The sequence below is a fragment of the Lemur catta genome, chromosome 11, assembly GCF_020740605.2.
Source record: "Lemur catta isolate mLemCat1 chromosome 11, mLemCat1.pri, whole genome shotgun sequence".
NCBI lineage: Eukaryota > Metazoa > Chordata > Mammalia > Primates > Lemuridae > Lemur > Lemur catta.
Genome location: NC_059138.1, coordinates 37042737 through 37062302, shown reverse-complemented (window position 1 = coordinate 37062302; position 19566 = coordinate 37042737). Strand labels below are relative to the sequence as shown.

The following is a 19566-nucleotide window of genomic DNA, read 5'->3' as shown; positions in this document are numbered from 1 at the left end:
ACGTGGAGCCTATTCTTCCGATCTTGTGATAATACTTCACTATCTTAAGTGTAGCTTTTTTTTTTTTTTTTTTTTTTTTAGAGACAGGGTCTTGCTCTGTCACCCAGGCTGGAATGCAATGGCACCATCATAGCTCACTGCAACCTTGAACTCCAGGGCTCAAGCTATCTCCCACCTCAGCCTCCTCCATATCTGCTCTCATCTTTATCATTTCCTTCTTTCTACCTGTTACTGGTTTAATTTGTTCTTTTTAGTTTCTTGAGATAGAAGATTAGATCCTTAAATGAGAGACCTTTTTTTCTCCTCCAATAAAAACATTTAATGATCTGAATTTCCCTGTGTTAGCTGCATCCTACAAATGCTAGTATGTTGTATTTTCATTTTTATTTCAAAATATTTTTTAAAAATTTCCCTCTTTGTCTCATAGGCCATTTAAATGTTTGCCATTTAACTTCCCAATATTTGGGGGATTTTCCAGATATCTTTTAGTTATTTTGGGAGGAGGGCTCACAGACATCTTTGAAATCTGTTGGAGCATTTTCCCAGAAAAAATTCACATACCATAATATTTTATGATTTCCTGGGGTTCACAGATCTCCTGAAACACATTGACATTGTTACATTAACAATTTCTACCCTAACATACAGAAGAATGCTAAAAAGACTGTCTAAGAGAAGAAGAAAAACAAAGAGTATTGATTCCCATCACAGAGGAGAGACACTTTCCATATGTGTCACCATTTTTGTTTTTAGATATGTCTCAGAAAATACTCTAAACTGGCACAACCTCAAACTAGTGAGTTAAATAAAAGTTAGCCGCCCAAAAGTGTGCTACATGTCTTATACAGTAAAGGATAACCAAAAACAATCAATAGCTTCTAAGATGCAAATAAGTTCTTTTATGCTTGAATGCACTGAATTTTAGTTTGTATCCTAATTTTTATTAATGAAAGGACATGTTTGTCTGTTTTCTTCCTTTCTTTCAGTTTGTCCCTGGTGTCTTGGGGGGGTGTAGTTGCCCCTTTAATCGTGTCTCTCTCCCCACCATTACTATCATGGCTCTCCAATTTGGAACCATACCTAATGCTGATGGCTGGTGTCACACTGGGATACTGCAGATCCAATTCCTGAGCATGTTTTGGCCTTAGTTCCATTTGCAAGGAGATCTCACCTCATGTAATACCAGGTTGATACCTATAGCAGCCCTATAAATGCAGGTTTTCTTTAGATCTTATTTATGAGTATGGTTATATCTTTACTGTTGTATTTGTATGTCTGTGTATGCTAAGGAGGAGGTGCTCTGAGTGAACCACAGCATGACTTTAACTAAATGCTGACAACTTTCTTTCCCAGAAATATACTTCAAATATCATAAATTTGAAGCATGCCTGAGGGAATTAAATTACATTCCATACCTCGGAACACACCAGGATTAAAAGCTCTACTTGATCACTAATATGCTTGAAAGGATATAAAAGCTCTATAGTATTAGGACTTTCATTTCCAGTAAAAAATTGACTTAGTTCAGACTAATGCTCTCAATGAGAACACCTAGAAAAAATGAATAACATATTTAAAAAATCTTCTCAATGGTATTGAAGTGCTAACACAGTGGTAAAAAACTACAGGGCGAGATCCAATTGCCCAATTTCTTTTCAAGCCTCTAACTAATACTTGTATTTCCTGGGGTGGGCGTGGAGGATACCATCTGCTCAGAGACTAAAGAAACTCCACATGCCATAATAAAGGAAAAAATTAATAAAATACATTTTTTAATAAGGATAAGGAAAAAAGTATTTATTTGAATATTATATGCCTATGCTAATAAAAACAGGTTTAGGACACTAAAGATCAGAGAATGGGCTTGATTTAAATGAAGTCATGCATAAAAAGGCTTATGATTTTTATAGTAATATTAACATTAATTAAGATTAAGTAAATTACCATAGCAATGAATTTCTCTCTTCTTTGGCTGTGAAGCTGATGTCAAATGGCATAAAAATTTAACAAATACACAGTTAGGATTCAAGTAGGGAGATTACACCTTTGGGAATAAAAAGAAAAGTCTCCTACGCACATGCCTATAGTCCCAGCTACTTGAGAGGCTGAGGCAGGAAGATGCTTGAGCCCGGGAGTTGGGTGCTATAGTATCCTATAATTACACCTGTGAATAGTGTGCATTGCATAGCCACTTTTTTCCAGCCTGGACAACATAGCAAGACCCCATATCTTAAAAAAAAAGAAGAAGAAAGAAAGAAAAGCTCATGAGCTCTCCTTTTTTGTTCTTGCCATGTTCTCAATTTGGCTTTGCAATAGATGGCATAATTAGTCCCGATACTTTACCTCTCTTTGCATCTATATTCTTTGCTATGTAATTCTGTACTGTGAATGGGTTGTTTTGGTAAGCCAAACTTATGGGGACACTTTCCATCCTGTGCATCTGCCTTTACCATGAGATCAAGCCCAGGGCAGCCTGCTGCAGGATTAGAGACATGCAGAACAGAGAATTTTAATTATGCTTAAGGCCAGCCTAGATCAGCAGCTAGCCAGTCTTGCAAGCAAACACAGCCAAGCTCAGCAAAGCCACCTGGCTAGCACCCCAGGTGACCTGAGAAGCATGAGCAGGAAATGCTTATTGTATGTCACTCAGGGTTTGTAGTTGTCTGTTACACAGCATTCTTAAGGCAACACATAACTGACATAGACTTTGACCTATCTTAATTTACAACTTTGAATTTTTTACTTTCTACTGAAAATATTTCCTAAATGAGAATAACCATTATTTGTCATTGCTGTCTTTAGTACAGCCTTCTGACTCTCAGACAAGCCAGACAGTAGTACATGACTACTGACCTAGCACAGCCTCCAGAAAATCAAGCTCGTACAAGTCTGGGAAGCAAGTAAAAAGGCTATCTTAAAGAAAGGATGAAGTGACCGTAAAATAGTACAATGTAAGAAGAGAGGTAGGAAAGTGTGGAAGGCTGTCTAAAGATCAAGACGGTAGGTAACTCAAAGGTACTGGTGTTTGTATTATAGCTAAAGTGCATTTAGTCCAAGAGACCCTAGTGATATGTTTCCTCTGTTTGTACATAATATAAAAACTCTTCCAAGTGGCTTCTTACTTCCTTTGATCTTTTATATATTTGAATGTTAACAACATAAGTTATTACCATATAATACTACATGGAGTGGTAGTACCTGTAGATGACATTAAAATCCCCATTAAATAATCCTTTTAAAACTAAAAAATTAAACTCAAGTGTCTCTATATTATCATTTAAATATCAATCACAAATGTAGGGTTTCTTCCATTATAGGAATGTCAAGTCTCCAACTTACTTATGAAATTACACAAAGAATAAAGTGTATATTTACAAAGCCTTAAAATAATACTCTAGTGTCTAGAACTATTGACCTTATACATGGCTACTAACGTGCATTGAAGTTGAAACCTCCCCTTAAATGTCACTCCTATTATTATGGCAAATGGTCTGCAATCTAATTAAATGCCAATCTACTTTCTCACAGTTCATAACATTTGACATTTACACTAAGATTCTAGATGCCATTCCCTGAAACCATCAGATAATATTTATTGTTGGAAAATGTCCTTTACCTTTTAAAGGAATTGTTAGTATATTTGCTATAATTTTGACATCACAAAAATTTACAACACTATGAATTATAAAGGTGCCACGCTGCTCCCTATTGATATTTTAATTTCCTTTTAACACACAGAGGACAGGAAAACATTGATTCAAACTTTCCATTGTTAAGGTCTAATTACATTTTCTTCTAAAGGTCACATTTCAGACTATACAAACACATCACCAATGCACCCCCATTAAATAATTTGTTCAGTTCAATCACAAAATATTATGATATATTAATTTATACCTATAGGTGTGTATTTGCAACACAAAAGTCTACTTAGTAAATTAATTACAACTTCACAATTGCTGTCAAGACAAATGAATACGAATTTTTAAATGAAGAAAATCTAGCAAACACTGATCTCATTTTTACGAGAGCACCTAGGAAACTGATATTCACATGACACACACTAAATTAAATACATATTAGAGGCCACAATGCTAAATCCCTGCTATCTTGAAATTAAACTACTAAATCATCTATGCCTTAAGAGTCTAGAAATTAAATAAATTATGATACACATAAAATACATTATGCATGTGTTAAAATAGTATAGATCTTTATGTCATACAGTAAAGAGTAAAGTGAATAAGCAAATCACAAAACAGTATGTATAGCACAATCTCATAAATAAAAACAAGATGTTATGTTTGTATACAAGATACAGGTCAGAAACAGAATTTTAAAGCTTGGTCTAGAGTCTGGTCTGGGTTTGAATGATAGTTTCGCACCTGCTCACTGGCATTCTACTTTTAAAGTCTATACTGGTTATGCTATTAACCTTTCTCAGCTGCAATTTCTGCAGTTTTGTAGTGGCAGACAGTAAACCTTCCATTTCATAGGATTGCTGTGAAATAAATGAGATAACATGTATAAATGACTTGGCACAATCCATGATTCACACTAAGTGCTTAATAATGGATTTTTGTTGCCATAACCAAACCTCAAAAAAATGAATTCTCCGGTACTACTTCAGATTCAGAAAAAAAGGATTTAAGGATTTGTTTTTATAGAGATTTAGGTTTGTATGACATATACCTTTGGTGATTAATAATAGAAAAGCCTTAGGGAAAAAAACATGTATAATGATAAAAATAATTTCAGATTATTATATGCATAGAGATGTAATCTATATATATTAATAATTTATATGTTCTACTCTACTGCACCCTAGATCATTAAATTCAACTTGAAAAATCCTTTTATAACCCTTTCTCTTGTTTTGAATTAAAGTTACAATTAAGTATACTAAAATGTTCCGGCAGCCAAAAAATTTCTAAACTAACCTTTGGATATATAAATTTTATATTCTGGAAAGCTGCTCATTCTTCATTTCAGGCTGTATTTTCAAGTGACCCTTCCTGAAAGTATGCTTATCCTTAAAATTCTAGCTCTCCTCTATTCTCACTGCTTGAACATTCCATTAATGATCTGATTTCTGTCACTTCTCAACCTTGTGGACTTGAGGCTTCAATTTTCATCTTTAAAAAGAATCTCCTGTTTATTGACTTCGTTTTCATATCAAATCTCAAGTCAATATTTCCATTTATAGGCAGAGTAGTTATTTTACTTAAAAATCTGTCTCAAGTCTTTCTTCAACTAAAGACTTGATATTTGGCTATATTTTTCTGTTTTCAGTGAAACTATTCTTAAAAAATAGGAATATGTAAAGATCAAACAAGATAATGGGTAAAATTTAAAAAAACAGAGAAGTAGCAGAAAAGGGGTTTAGTAACAGCCAGGGAATAAACATTAACACTAAAATGTTGCTTGAGTCCTTAGTAAATTATATATTAAAAAAATAAAGAATATGATGTTTTTTGTAATATTATTTAATGCTGCTTAGGCTTTCATTATACACTAAAGTGAAAGTTGAAACATAAAATTATTTTGGGGAAAAAAAAGAAAAAATTTAATTAAAACATAAAAAAATTTAATGACTTTCTGTTAACCTTCAGCCTTGTAGGTTAGGTAGGCCTAAGTAATTTAGGGCTACGGACTATTTGACCAGCAGTACCAATTCATTGAAATGTTGGTTGATAAATTTTGATTTTGTCAAAGCCCTTTGCCATTATTATGTTAATTGAAATCACATATTACCATTAGCACTGCCCTTTCCCACCCCCAGAGTAAACTACTTTCTAGACATATCCTGGCTCTTATAATGTCTTCACGGGGGACTATCTCATAAGGATTTTTGTCCTGATATTTTCAGTAATTACACTAAACTCTACTAGATATAATACTGAATTTTACTTATTGCAATAAACCATGTTTTTTAAGCCAATGAACATTATAATAAAGCATCTATAAACAAAATTTGAGAGAAAAATTAGTCATTTAATTACCTACAAAGAGCTTCTATGTCTTTGTATGGCTAGATTTCAATAAATAAAGTTTAAAAAGAGCTGTTTCCAAATTACTGTCAAGAATACAAGAACAAATGAATGGGAAGAAGTAGCACTATATAAGCAAAAAAAAAAAAAAAAAAATCTAGTCATTCATTCAAACTGAAAGTAGGAAGTCTCACCACAATAGGACAGTTATCTCCAAGGCCCATTTTACATAAATTCCTTCAGTTCAGTTTGTTACCAAGCTACTCTAAAAATTATTACAGAACTAGAACAACTTGCATATAGAGAAAAACAGATTATTTCATTTATTACCATATTTCAATTGGGAGCAGTCAGAAAGGCTAAACTGAAAATGTGGTTGGCTACCTTTCTAAAGATAGTGGAGATATCAGATTTTGGCATGTTCCCTAAAATGAGTATATCAGTAACAGTTAAAAATACAGTGAAGTCTCATTTTCTTTGGATTTTAATTAGCATACACATATACCAGCTAAATATGTGTGCTTAATTTTAAAACATTAATATATAGAATTAAGATGATTCAGCTATGTAGCTTTTATTTTAAATGCATGCAAACAGCTATTTTAAATAGAATAATTTTAGGATTAAACTTCCATGCCCTATGGTTGGAAGGTTAAAAAACATATACTATAAAATATATACTTTAAAAAATATATACTATAATTTCAAGCACTTTACTTCCTCCAATAATTTTCTAGTAGTTTAAGTCAATTTTATAGCAGGTAATAGTACATGAATGATATCTGGAGTGAATGATCACATGAGAGGGGAAATTTGATCATAATTATAGTCTTATAATTTATATAAATTATTAAAAATATTTATATATTTTAAAATATATAATTAGCCCATGCATTAAAAATAACTTTATAAAACCTTTCTGCCTTATGAAAGTACAATAACAATGGGTAAGAGGACCATTTTTTATTAATAGACAGAATTTGTTTTTCTGGTTTAAATTCATCAGAAACTTATAAACTCTCACTATAGTAAAAATGGAAGTAAGTCAATAAGTAGTTCAATATTTATGGTTAGTCAAGTATTGTATAATTAGTAATTTTAAACAAAATCATTAAAGTTTACAGATAAATGATACCACTTACAAGCTGCTCTGATTTTACACCATATAACTGAATGGTCTTTGCCACGTTTTTTGACACAGCTAATGTGAGGTTTGCATCAACAGCAGCTACATTTAGTTCACTGGAGAAAACAAAAACAGATTGTAATTATTACCAACATATTTCATCAACAAAGTAAAGAGCAACATATAAACCTAAACCCAATAAGCAATGTAGTGATTCTTTTTATAGATTTCACTGATTGCTTCCAAGAATTGGTTGCATTGTTTCTTCCCCCCCTCAAATTCAGCACTAGGAAACAATGCTTTGAGATGGCTTTGTTAATGACCAGTTTCTCATTAATAAAAGCACATGTGTGGGTTCAGTCTGTGATTAAGAGAGTAAATTGTGTACAGATTTTTTAAGTAGCACTTTTGCTAATACTGATAAGTACAATCAGAGGCTTTGCATATCACAGACATCTGCAAGGAAATAACAGCTCTTGAATGGAAATGATGACCTTGAAGGGACATAGGCTAAAAATACAAATTACACATGATACATAAAGATATTCAGTTTCTGTAGAAATTATGCCAATTCATGCCATTTTGTATAGGGTAGCTTTTTAAATATATCAAAAGCCTAACAAGACTATAATTAGAAATTTTTAAAATTTGGATTCCTAAAGTATTTCTTTGTCATGCTTATTTTCAACTTTAACTTGGATAATTGGGGCATTTGATATGACTGCCAACAAAAATCGTATTTTAGAAAGACCACAGAAAGAATAATAGAGGTTAAAAATTGTATGAAAATCCATACACAGGTAGAAAGCAAGAAAAGTAATTATTATCTCTGAAGTAATAGAATAAATCTTAGCACTTACCAGATTTCCTTTTCAAAGAAACTGAAGGAATTTGAAACAACACTGGGGCATTCTATGTGTGACAAAAATGGCCTTTCATATAATATTGAGACATAGTTTTATTAATGTTCACTTTTAAGCTCTATTAAACACTGGCATAAGTATGTTTCTTCAAGCTCCAGATTATATTTGATTATAGCATTGTCAAATTGCATAGAGAAAAAAAAGAGTTGCCTCTTTAAAATTTACATAAAAGGTCAAAGAGATCAGGTTGAATCTAGTACCATTTTTATCACTACCACACTAAACAGGTAACACAGACAATTAGGGTAAAACATCTCAAGTCCAGATATTGGAACATCAAGGTAATTGTGAAGAGATTTAGGACCAAGATGCCGGGCAATTGAGACATTTTATAGGTATGTTTGCAGCTGAAAATATGCTTATGCATATTATATACCTGTGGCTTTTTAGTCTTACTCTTCCATGTCTCAGAATCACCATCTTCAAGTCTGTAATCTAAAACAAGTCAGACCTTGGGCCAATATTGCCCAACTGCTATTTTTACACCCTAAAATGTCCACCTCAAATGTACAGACCTACTGTTATGACAACTTGTTAGCTATGACAGGAACTGAGATAATCTCAACTGCAAATTAATCTGGATAACTTTAAGTGTAAATGTCTAAAGGCAACAGTATAATTACATTGTCTGCAAGCATTCAGGTGGCACCTCTGCTAGGATACCTTCCCTTTTTAGACTTAAAAGCTGTCACATTCACTTAGAGAGCTTAAAATAACAAACACAAGAGTGCTAATCAAGATTATAATCCTGTTTCTGCCATGAAGTACTTTCTGGGTTTAGGATAAAAAAACATTAACCTCTGTGGTGTAGTTTCTCAATTTATAAAATTATTTTTTATATTTACATTCCTATGTAATATTAGGAATTCACTATGGTGTAAAGAGCTAGGTTTACTTTGCATCCTTGGCAAGATGCAGAATAATTATAATAAACTACTTTTAGATTATATTTAAATGATTTCATTAATTGGAATCTCAAGTACTTACTATGTGTGCACTCATTCACTACAAAACTCAATTTAATTGCTGGCCTAATTACTTGAATAATTTGAGATAAATTAAAATGTTATTTAATGCTATTATACATTACTAACAAATGTAGCAGTCATCTTACCGCATGCCATTACATAAAAAATACATACCTTGCTATAGTTTTAATGATACCATCAAGTTCATCAGAGGAAGGAGGATTACGACCACCAGGGGGAAAAACCAAGTTGATAGGATCAAAGAGTCGTGATAAGGATTTTGACAGGTAAGCAGCCTCATAGGGTTGCAGTGAGTCTTTCAAAGCCTTTTCTGGACTGTGGGAACAAAAGGTTTTAAAAACTAACTTAAATTATACAAAACTAAATGTTTTTGTATCAGTCTGTAAATACCTTTTTAAAAAATGTATCTCCCATAAAAAATGTAACTACACATTAACAAAAAGAAGAATTTACTTCAAAATTATAAATATATTTACAAATACATTTCATAACTAAAGATTACATAAATATTTTAATTTACACATAAATCCTAGCTATACATGCAATGTGCACTAATACCTACTGTATTGCCTGTCTCCTAAAAGAATAACACAGTAAAATCCTATTAATGCTAATGGGGGCTATGCCTGTACTTGGCAAATCCTACTTTTATCGAGTATCAAGCAATGCATAAGAGGGACCAGACTGCAGAGACCTGCTCCATTAGCTTGGCCCTTTCCACCCACAGCTGCCACCTCCTATAAAGTTCACTGTCTGAAAGGGAAGTGTACAGATCTAGGCTTTGCCAGTCTGCTCTTGTTTTACTAACAAGAATGACAAAAAGTATTTGTGAAAGTCCTACACAGATAACCCTGGACTTTTAAGCTAATTTGTTTTACAATATTGTTCTCAAAATAAAACCTCTAAATTGCTAAACACTTCTTTCCTTCTTAACCTTTGATTTTCATTTAGTAATCAAACTATTGGATCTTACATTTTTTCCTCCGGCAATTACTATCAAATGGCTATAACCACTTTTTCACCTGCTTCCTTACTCCTGTAATTAATTCAATATCTTCTCACATTCCCCCATTTACAATCTCTCTACCAGCCCTTCCATTGCCTTTTTTTTTAAAAAAAAAAACAAAAAAAAGAACAAATTCCCTTTCATCTTGAAAGTTAACCTTAAAAACATCTGACCTGCTCTTTCATGTGTATGAAACCTGGTTATCTCTTTTTCTCACCCTCTGGTCAACTGACAAGACCCAAAGGCCAGAATGCTCTTGGCACCTACATCATAATTCCATAGTTATCTCTTAATGCTTTCTCATTCAGTAAATATCTCACTCAGCACATATTTACTGAGAATACTATGCACCAGGCACTTTGTTAAGTGCTGGGAAAAAACAGATTAAGAGTGCTTTTCAGTCTAGTGAAGAAATGGGCAGGTAAAGTGCTAATTATAATACCTTCTATAATAGAAGAAGGCACAAGGACCACAATGGGAGCACAGAGGAACTGAGTATCTAAATCTGTCTGAGGCAATCCTCTATTGAAGTCCGTACCATCTATTTAAATGTCTTCTCTATTTTTGCTCATGTTGTCTACTGACCTTAAGAAGCCTCTTCCCTCTTCTGCAGAAATTTTGGCATTGAATTATAAGTACAAACACTCTTCTTATTCTCCAAATCTGCTGTAAAAATTCTTGGTGACTACAGTGTCAAACCACATAACTCTTCTCAAACCTGTCCTGTATTACAAGCCTACATATATAATGTCCTTTATTTTACCTTTATGATGGAGCTTCCAAATTTGCATCATTGTTTTGAACTGCTCCACTTCTAAGATCTCCAAGTTTCAAGACAACTTTCCACATGCCCCACTGTCTCCTATTAATATCTGTTTACTTCCCACAAATATTAAGTCTCTACAATTTGCCAAGTATTTCCTAGTGCAGAAATATGGTAGTCAATTCGGTTAAAAAAAAATTCCTTGTCTTCTTAAGGAATTTTGTAAATGTTAACAAGCGAGATACACAAAACATAAATAAAAATCTTAAAGTAAGTTAAATATGGAATATGAAAATGATAAGTGCTGAGAGAAAAATAAAGCAAGGAAGACAGAGAATATGTTTAAGTCTGAACTTTTTTAAAAAACCAACTTTAGATAGGATGAGGCAAGAGAAGGCTAACTGAGGAGACCTGAAGGGAAAGGGGGAGCAAGTTACATAGAATTTCAGAGGAAGAGCTTTCTATGAGGAGAGAACAGCAAGCGCAAAGGTCCTGAATAAGGGCCATACCTGGCTGTTTGTCAAAAACGAAAAAGCAGAGCAAGTAAATAACAGGAAAGTAATACAAGATGACATCAGAGAAAACAGATGGACCCAAACATGTTGGGCTTTGTATACCCAAAATGAGGGTAGATTTTACTCTAAAGAACTTGTTCTTTGACTTTATTGTGATCTGTGCTATGTGACCCTTTCCTACTTGCGTCCTCTATCAGCCCACCAGGTCTTATGTCCTCCTTTATCCATGGCCATCCATTTTAAGCTATTCTCATTAGCATCTTGATTTTTCTAATCCACCTCCCTTTCAAAGCTCTGACTAAGAAAATCTTAGATGCTCCCTGTATCTGCTGCCAAGCTGCCCAAGTATTACACAGAAAAAGCAAATTGTTTCTATTAAACATTTGTACAAACCCCTTAACATCAAGAGACCTGAAGCTCAAGGTAATAACCTGAAATTCCACTTTTGCGGCCCTTCATTCTCTACAGGTGACTTTTGCCTCTGCTTTACACCAAGACCAAAACCACTGGCCATGAACTTCCTCAATTCCGTACTTCTCTCATTCCTCCCCTCCTTATAAGTTTACCTATTCTCTGTGATTTTCCTATTATTTCAATGAAAGAAGTAGCTTTACTCCTTTTTTAAAAATCAAAACTTCTCAAAATAATTTAATCTACCTCCTCTTTTCCAATTCTTTTAAAAAAGTTTTATTAAGATATGTCTTCTGAATGGCATTTTTGTCAGAAAAAAACAAGAAAAAAGATAGATCAACATAGATAATACAGAGTGATGAGTCTCTGAGTAAAAAGGTTTTATTTGGGAATAATATACAAGAAACAGGACTGTAATCTGAGATATACATACAGACCAGGGTGGCCTCTAGTATGTCTGGAGAAGAAAGGAAAAATTAGGGTTCATTAGGGAAAGAAGAGGTTACACAAGTTGTTTTGAAAGAAAGCTTATTGGTGCTGGCAGCATTTTACAAGAGCTGGTGAATTCTGATTGGCAAGTGTCAGTAGTTGCTAGGTTGGACTTTTAATCTTGGAGTTACGGTTAGGCCCTTGCAGTTTTGGACTGTGCTTGTAAGACAGTGTGTAAAGCAAGTGTTCTTGCATAAGTGACTAGCCGTCCTTGTGCTGCTAGCTGTCCTTGCGTGACTTGTGCAGTAAGCTGCAGTTTGGAAAAATTTCTTGTGACAGTTCCCGCTATCAGGCAAATAGTGTGAGAGTCCTCCCTTCTTGGCCTTCCCTGGAATCTGCCAGCTTTCACTGATGTAATTTACATACCATATAATTGAATTACTTAAAGTATACAATTCCACAGTTGTGTCATATTTGAAGATACGTGCAGTCATCACCACAATCAATTTTAGAACATTTTTATCACCTCAAAAAAAAACCTTGCATCCTTTAGCTATAACCCCCCCCAACCCTCCTCACTCCAGTCCTAAACAAACACCAATCTACTTTATATTTCTATAGCTTTCACTACTCTAGATTTTCATATGAATGGGATCATATAGTATGTGGGGTTTTGTATGACTGGCTACTTTCACTTAAGCAAAATGTTTTCAAGGTTCATCTATGTTATAGCATATTATCAGTACTTCATTCCTTTTTATGGCCAAACAATATTCCATTGTATGGATATAGCCCATTTTGTTTACCCATTGTCTGTTGATAGAGATTTGGGTTGTTTCCATCTGTTGGCTAATCATAAATAATGCTGCCATAAACATTTGCATACAAATTTCAATGTGAACATGTTTTTATTTCTCTTGGGTATATACCTAGGAGTAAAATTACTGGGTCATACAGTAACTCCATGTTTAATTGTTTGAAGAACTGCCAAACTATTTTCCAAAGCCCTGTACCACTTTAGATTTCCACCAGCAATGTATTAATATAAGGGTACTAATTTCTTCACATCCTTGCCAACATTTATTATTATCTGTCTTTTTTATTATAGATGTTCTGGTGGGTGTGAAGTGGTAGTTCATTGTGGTTTTCATCTGCATTTTCCCGATGTTGACCATCCTTTCATGTGTTTCTTAGCCATCTAAGTTCTTTGGAAATATGTCTATACAGATCCTTTGTCTACTTTTTAATTGGGTTATTTGTCTTTTTATTATTGTCTTGAAAAAGTTCTTTATATATTCTAGATGCAAATCCATTATCAGATATATGAGTCATAAATATTTTCACCCATCCCTGATGGTATCCTTTGAAGCACCAAAGTTTTTAGTTTTTAATTTTTAGAAAGTCCAATATATCATTTTCTTTTGTTGCTTGTGCTTTGTTGTGTCATATATAACAATCCTTTATCAAATTCTAAGGCATAAAGATTTGCCTTTATATTTTCTTCTAACAGTTTTATATTTTTAATCTTTAGATCTCTGATCCATTTTGAGTTAATTTTTGTGTATGGTGTGAGATAAGGGTACAACTTCATTCCTTTGCATGTGGCTATCAGTTGTTCCAGAACCATTGTCAAAATAATTATTCTTTCGCCATTAAAAGAATAGTCTCTACACACTTTGAAATTAAAGTTGTTATAGTAAGCTAGCAAATATAAAGACTAGTCTCCATGTTTTAAAAACTTCCTTAAACCTTAAATGCCTACTTTCTTTCTACTTTAATATAACAGATGTATGGGTTTTTTTCTGCACTCTCAATTCTACATCTATCCTTATGCTAGTACTATACCATTTTGATTATCATCGCTTTGTATTTAAGCTTTGAAACTGGAAAGTGTGAGTCTTCCTACTTTATTATTCCTTTTTTTCAGAATTGTTTTGACTATTCAGGGTCCCTGGAAATTCTATATGAATTTTTTTTTCTACCTTTTTTTTTTTTTTTTTTTTGAGACAGGGTCTTGCTCTGTCCTCTGGGCTAAAGTATAGTGGCATCATCATAACTCACTGCAACCTTAAACTCTTGGGCTAAATCAATTCTCCTGTCTCAGCTTCTCAAGTAGCTGGGACTACAGGAGTGTGCCACCATAGCCAGCTAATATTTTAAAAAAATTTTTGTACAGACAAGGTCTTGCTATGTTGCCCAGGCTGGTCTTGAACTCCTGGGCTCAAGCAATCCTCCAGCCTTGACCTGACAAAGTGCTGGGACTACAGGTGTGAGCCACTGGGCCCAGCTTTGCTTTTTTTTTTTTTTTAAAAAAAACACATGTAACATACATCCATTTCAAATAAAAGCAGAAAATACAAAATAATCATTCTCCTCCTGGAGATAAACTATGACTATTTGCTTTGTATATTTCTACACCTTTTTTAGTGTATCCATATGGATTTAAAAATAAAACTAAGCCAGAAATAGAATAGTATTAAATATATATGCTATATTATATATACTTTTAAAATATGTAATATATCATTAAATCTTTGTAGATCAACAGATATGGGTTCAGCCCTCTAGTCCCCTCTTCTGTTAGGCTTTATCTAATCTCATTATTTATCATAAAAGTTACTGAGAAGACAATCTAGACTCATTCTATCACTCCACCCCTATTCTGGCCACTTACTTTGCCAGTCAGAACTACTTCTTTTTATTTATTATTTTTTAGAGAGACAAGGTCTTGCTATGTTGCCCAGGCTGACCTTGAACTCCAGGGCTCAAGAGATCCTCCCGAATAGCTGGGACTATGGGAACCCACTACTGTGCCTGACTCTAGACAGAAATTTTATATATTATATTTTGCCAGTCAGAACTCTTAACCGCTATAGTTAAGAGTGGTGTGAGACTCAACTATGTTATTTAGAAAAAAAATTAAAAGAGAAACAATTATTTAAACAGCACTCATGAATTTATCCAACATTTTTCTTACACAGTAGGTGATAAGAATCTGCTACTGCTTTAGTCAGCCTTGCCATAATAAATATGATGCTAGTGTTTAAAGAAAAGTGTAAAAGCCAATCACTTGATCTGATGCTCAAGTAGAAATTTTTAAATATTCTGTTTCAATTTTGGAGGAAAAGCTGGCTGGGTTGAACTTATGGAGATGGTACACTTGTTTCCAATGTAGCTCCTAAATATGGCTACATTACAGTAGTTTATGGGTGATCTAAGAGATTTTAGGGGTAGTTTTGACTATACAGTCAGTCCTCCATATCTGCAGGTTCCACATCTGCAGGTTCAGTCAACCGCAGATTGAAAACCTAGTTAGGCCTACAATAGTGGCATCTGTACTGAATATGTACAGACTTTTTTCTTATCACTATTCCCTAAACAATACAGTGTAACAACTATTTACATAGCATTTAGGTTGTATTAGGTATTATAACTAATCTAGAGATGATTTAAAGTATGCAAGAGGATGTGCATAGGTCATATGTAAATACTAAGCCATTTTATACAAGAAACTTGAGATTCCACATGAGTCCTGGAACCAATCCCCTGTGGATACTAAGGGATTACTGTACTCAGCTTTTCCCTAACACACTAAGAACCTATCCCAGCATAAGGTTTATCTTCCCTGTAGTTTCTGAACACACCAGTTTCTTTTATGCCACATTTATGCCAGCCCATCAATAATAATGCTATCTGATGTATTATAATTACAGGTAAAATATCAGCTAAAATATAATGACCATATATTCTCATCACCTAGCCTCTCATCATTCTACTTAGTGTTATATTTTAAAATTGACTCTAGCAGGAACCAGAATGCTCAACTAAGGGTGAAGTTTAACTTCCGCTAAAAGTCTTGCAAAGTCTTTTAAGGTATACAAATAACAATGATTACAAATATTTAGAGACTTAGTATATTCCCAATTTGTAATTTATAATTAAAACAAGAGGCAAAAATCCTTAACATGCGAACAACCAGGTCAAATTAAATAAACATACTCATAATCTGGCTTTTTTGGTATGAATATATCTTGTGTATCATCTTCCATGTGCTGTAGGTCAACAAAGAGGTCTGTAGTTCCACTTGCATTAAAATTCCCTTGGATATTTTGACTGTATTGTTGAAGACGCTTCCAGAAGTCATTATAAAGACGCAATAATTTAGGGTATTCTCCTTCACATGCCTGTTTCAAAAACGCAGATGCTGCCAAACAAAACAATAACATGGATTAATAAACAATAAAATATAGTAAATGTTTCTTTTGCATATGAAGATGATGTTATAAATAACCCATACTACAGGACAAACCAAAGACATGTTCTAATGAGGCCTTTTAAAATAATGCTAGTTAACAGTAATTTTTCTCTCAGACTATTCACTGCATTTGATATGTAGATCATATATTTTGAAACTTACTCTACAGTAAAAATTAGAAAACCCTACAATTATAATTGAAGATTTCAATTCTCTCTCTCAATAATTGATAGAACAAGTATATGGAAAATCAGGATATAGAAAACTAAATAGCACTACCACCCAATTGACTTATTTTACATTTGTACAATACTTAATCCAAAACAGGAAATACACATTCTTTTCAAGGGCACATGAAATATTTTCCAAGATCAACAATATTTGGTTCCATAAAACAGGTCTGAATAAATTCAAAAGGCTTCAAATCATACAAAGCATGCTCTTTAATCAAAATAGTTTTAGGTTAGGAATTAGTAGCAAAAAGATATCTGAAAAATTCTCAAATACTTGGAACTAAAAAAATGTTTCTAAATAACCCATGAGCCAAAAAAGAAACCAAAAGGGAAATTAGAAAGTATTTTGAACTGAATGAAAATTATAACACAACATACCAAAATTTGTAGGATGTCACTAAAGGAGTACTTGGGGAAATTTATATAAATACTTATATTTGAAAAGAAAAAAGTTCTTAAGTCAATGATGTAAGTTTCCATTTTAAGAACATAGAAAAGAGGGGCAAATAAACCTAAAGTAAACAGAAAAAAGAAAATCATAAAGATCTGTACAGATATCAGCAAAACAGAAAACAGAAAAACAATAGAGAAACACTGAAACCAAAAACTGGTTCCTTGAGAAGATGAGTAAAATTGACAAACTTCTTGCCAGATGAATCAAGAAAAAAGAGGAGAAACAAAGTAGCCATATTAGGAATAAGGGAGATGACCTCATCATATATTACATAATATTCTGCAGATATTAAGAGGATAATAAAGGAATTATGAACATTATGCCAATACAATTGAAAATTTTCATAAAATGGACAAATTCCTTGAAAGACACAAACTACCAAGGCTCACTCAAGAAGAAATATATATATATATATATATCCCTGTATTTTAATTTAAAAAAAATTTTTTTTTTTTTTTTTGAGAGGGTGTCTCACTCTGTTGCCTGGGCTAGCGTGCCATGGCATCAGCCTAGCTCACAGCAACCTCAAACTCCTGGGCTCAAGCAATCCTCCTGCCTCAGCTTCCTGAGTAGCTGGGACTACAGGCATGTGCCACCACATCCAGCTAATTTTTCCATTTTCAGTAGACTCTGGGTCTCATTCTTGCTCAGGCTGGTCTCAAATTCCTGAGCTCAAGTGATCCTCCTGCCCCGGCCTCCCAGACTGCTAGGACTACAGGCATGAGCCACTGTGTCTAGCCTAATTAAAAACTTTCTACAGAGAAAAACTGCACGTCCAGATGACTTCAGTAGTGAAAAATTTAAGAAGGAAATAACGATTCTACACCAATCATCAACTGATTACCCTGATACCAAAACCAAAGACATTAAAGAAAAACAAACAGAAACTACAGAACAATATACTTCATGAGTACATATGCAAAAATTATTAAAAAAATTTCAGCAAATTTAGTCCAACATACAAAAAGAATAATGTATCACGATCAAGGGGATTTATCCCAAGAATTCATAGTTGGTTTAACATTTAAAAATCAATCAATATATTCACCACATCAACAAACTAAAAAGAAAAAGCATGGGATCTTTTCAACAGATGAAGAGAAAGCATTTGAAAGAAAATCTAACATTCATTCCTAATAAAAACTCTCAGTCAACATGGAACAGAAAGGAACATCCTCAACCTGACAGAAGGCATCTATGAAAAACTATAGCTAATGTGATTCTTCACAGGAAAAGAGTTAATATTTTGCTCAAAAATCAGCAACAAGACAATGATGTCTGCAGTCATCACTTTTATTTAACATTGTCCTGGAGGTTTTAATCAGTGCCATAAAACATACATACATACATAATTAACATTCAGATTGGAAAGGCACAGATGACACAGTCTTTATTGACAGATAACACAATCATCTATGTAGAAAATCTGATGGAATCTACCAAAAACACTAGAGTTAATATAATAACTCATAAGGCTATCATTAAAGTATCAGACATGGGTGGAGTCTCATCTAAAGGTTCAACTGGGGAAAAATCTAATTCCAAGCTCCTGTGGTTGTCGGCAAGATTCAGTTTGTTGTGGGTTGTGTGTTGAGGGCCTTAGTTCCTAGCTTGATGTTGGCTGGAAACCAACCACAGCTCATTGCCAAGTGGACCTCTACAACATGGTTGCTTGTTTCATCAAAACATGCAAGCCAAGAAGGCAAGAGAGAAAGTGCCTGCTAGCAAGATGGAGGTTAAAATCTCATGTAACACAATTACAGAAGGTACATCCCGTTTGTATGTATTGTAGGTTAGAAGCAAGTTCTGCCTGTACTCAAGAAGAGATTAAACAAGGGTGCAAATACCAGAAGACAGATGCCATTGGGAGCCGTCTTAGAATCTGCCTGCCAGAGTAAAATATATCATACTTCATTCACATCAGTGCAAATTATGTAAAAGTCAAATGTTGAGGGCCATACATCAGTCTTACAAACAGCTACTTTTCAAATACTAATACACCACAGACTATATTACACCTCCTTAATATAAAACAATGACAAAACAAACTCAATTTTATATAAAAAATACAATCTTCCAAAGTATTATTGGAAAAAATGCTCAAATACATTATAAAAACAGTTCAGACCTCAAATAAGAGTACCAGAATAAAACACAGGTAAGTCAATTGCGCCAAGTTAATGAGTTTTGCCCATTACTCCTGCTGCTTTAGTCACTGATGTGGTTGTAACATTTCCTTCTAAGTTCTGGAAATCCATGGTCCAAGAAATACATTAAAAGCAAGTAAACTCTGTTGCGCAATGGATAGCGCATTGGACTTCTTCTAAAAGCAAGTAAAAATTTACATGAACTAAAGCTAACTGTAAATATTTACTGAGAATTAGTAAACCTTGTGATTTAACTTTCCTTACTTTGTATAATTTAATAAAACTAAAACTAGGATGGAAATAAAATGGACCTTCTTAAAACTCA

At 33.6% G+C, this 19566-nt stretch overlaps 1 protein-coding gene across 1 annotated transcript in view; it reads right to left on the bottom strand.

Moving 5' to 3' along the window:
- The window catches only part of COG5 (component of oligomeric golgi complex 5), a 273232-nt gene that overhangs the window by 51004 nt on the left and 202662 nt on the right, over positions 1-19566 (bottom strand). Inside the window, exons 12-14 of the mRNA XM_045565445.1 lie at positions 16152-16356; positions 9182-9343; positions 7133-7232 (exon numbers count right to left, since the gene is read on the bottom strand). Of these exons, the coding sequence (XP_045421401.1) occupies positions 7133-7232; positions 9182-9343; positions 16152-16356 (467 nt within the window). The remainder of the gene's footprint in view (positions 1-7132; positions 7233-9181; positions 9344-16151; positions 16357-19566) is intronic.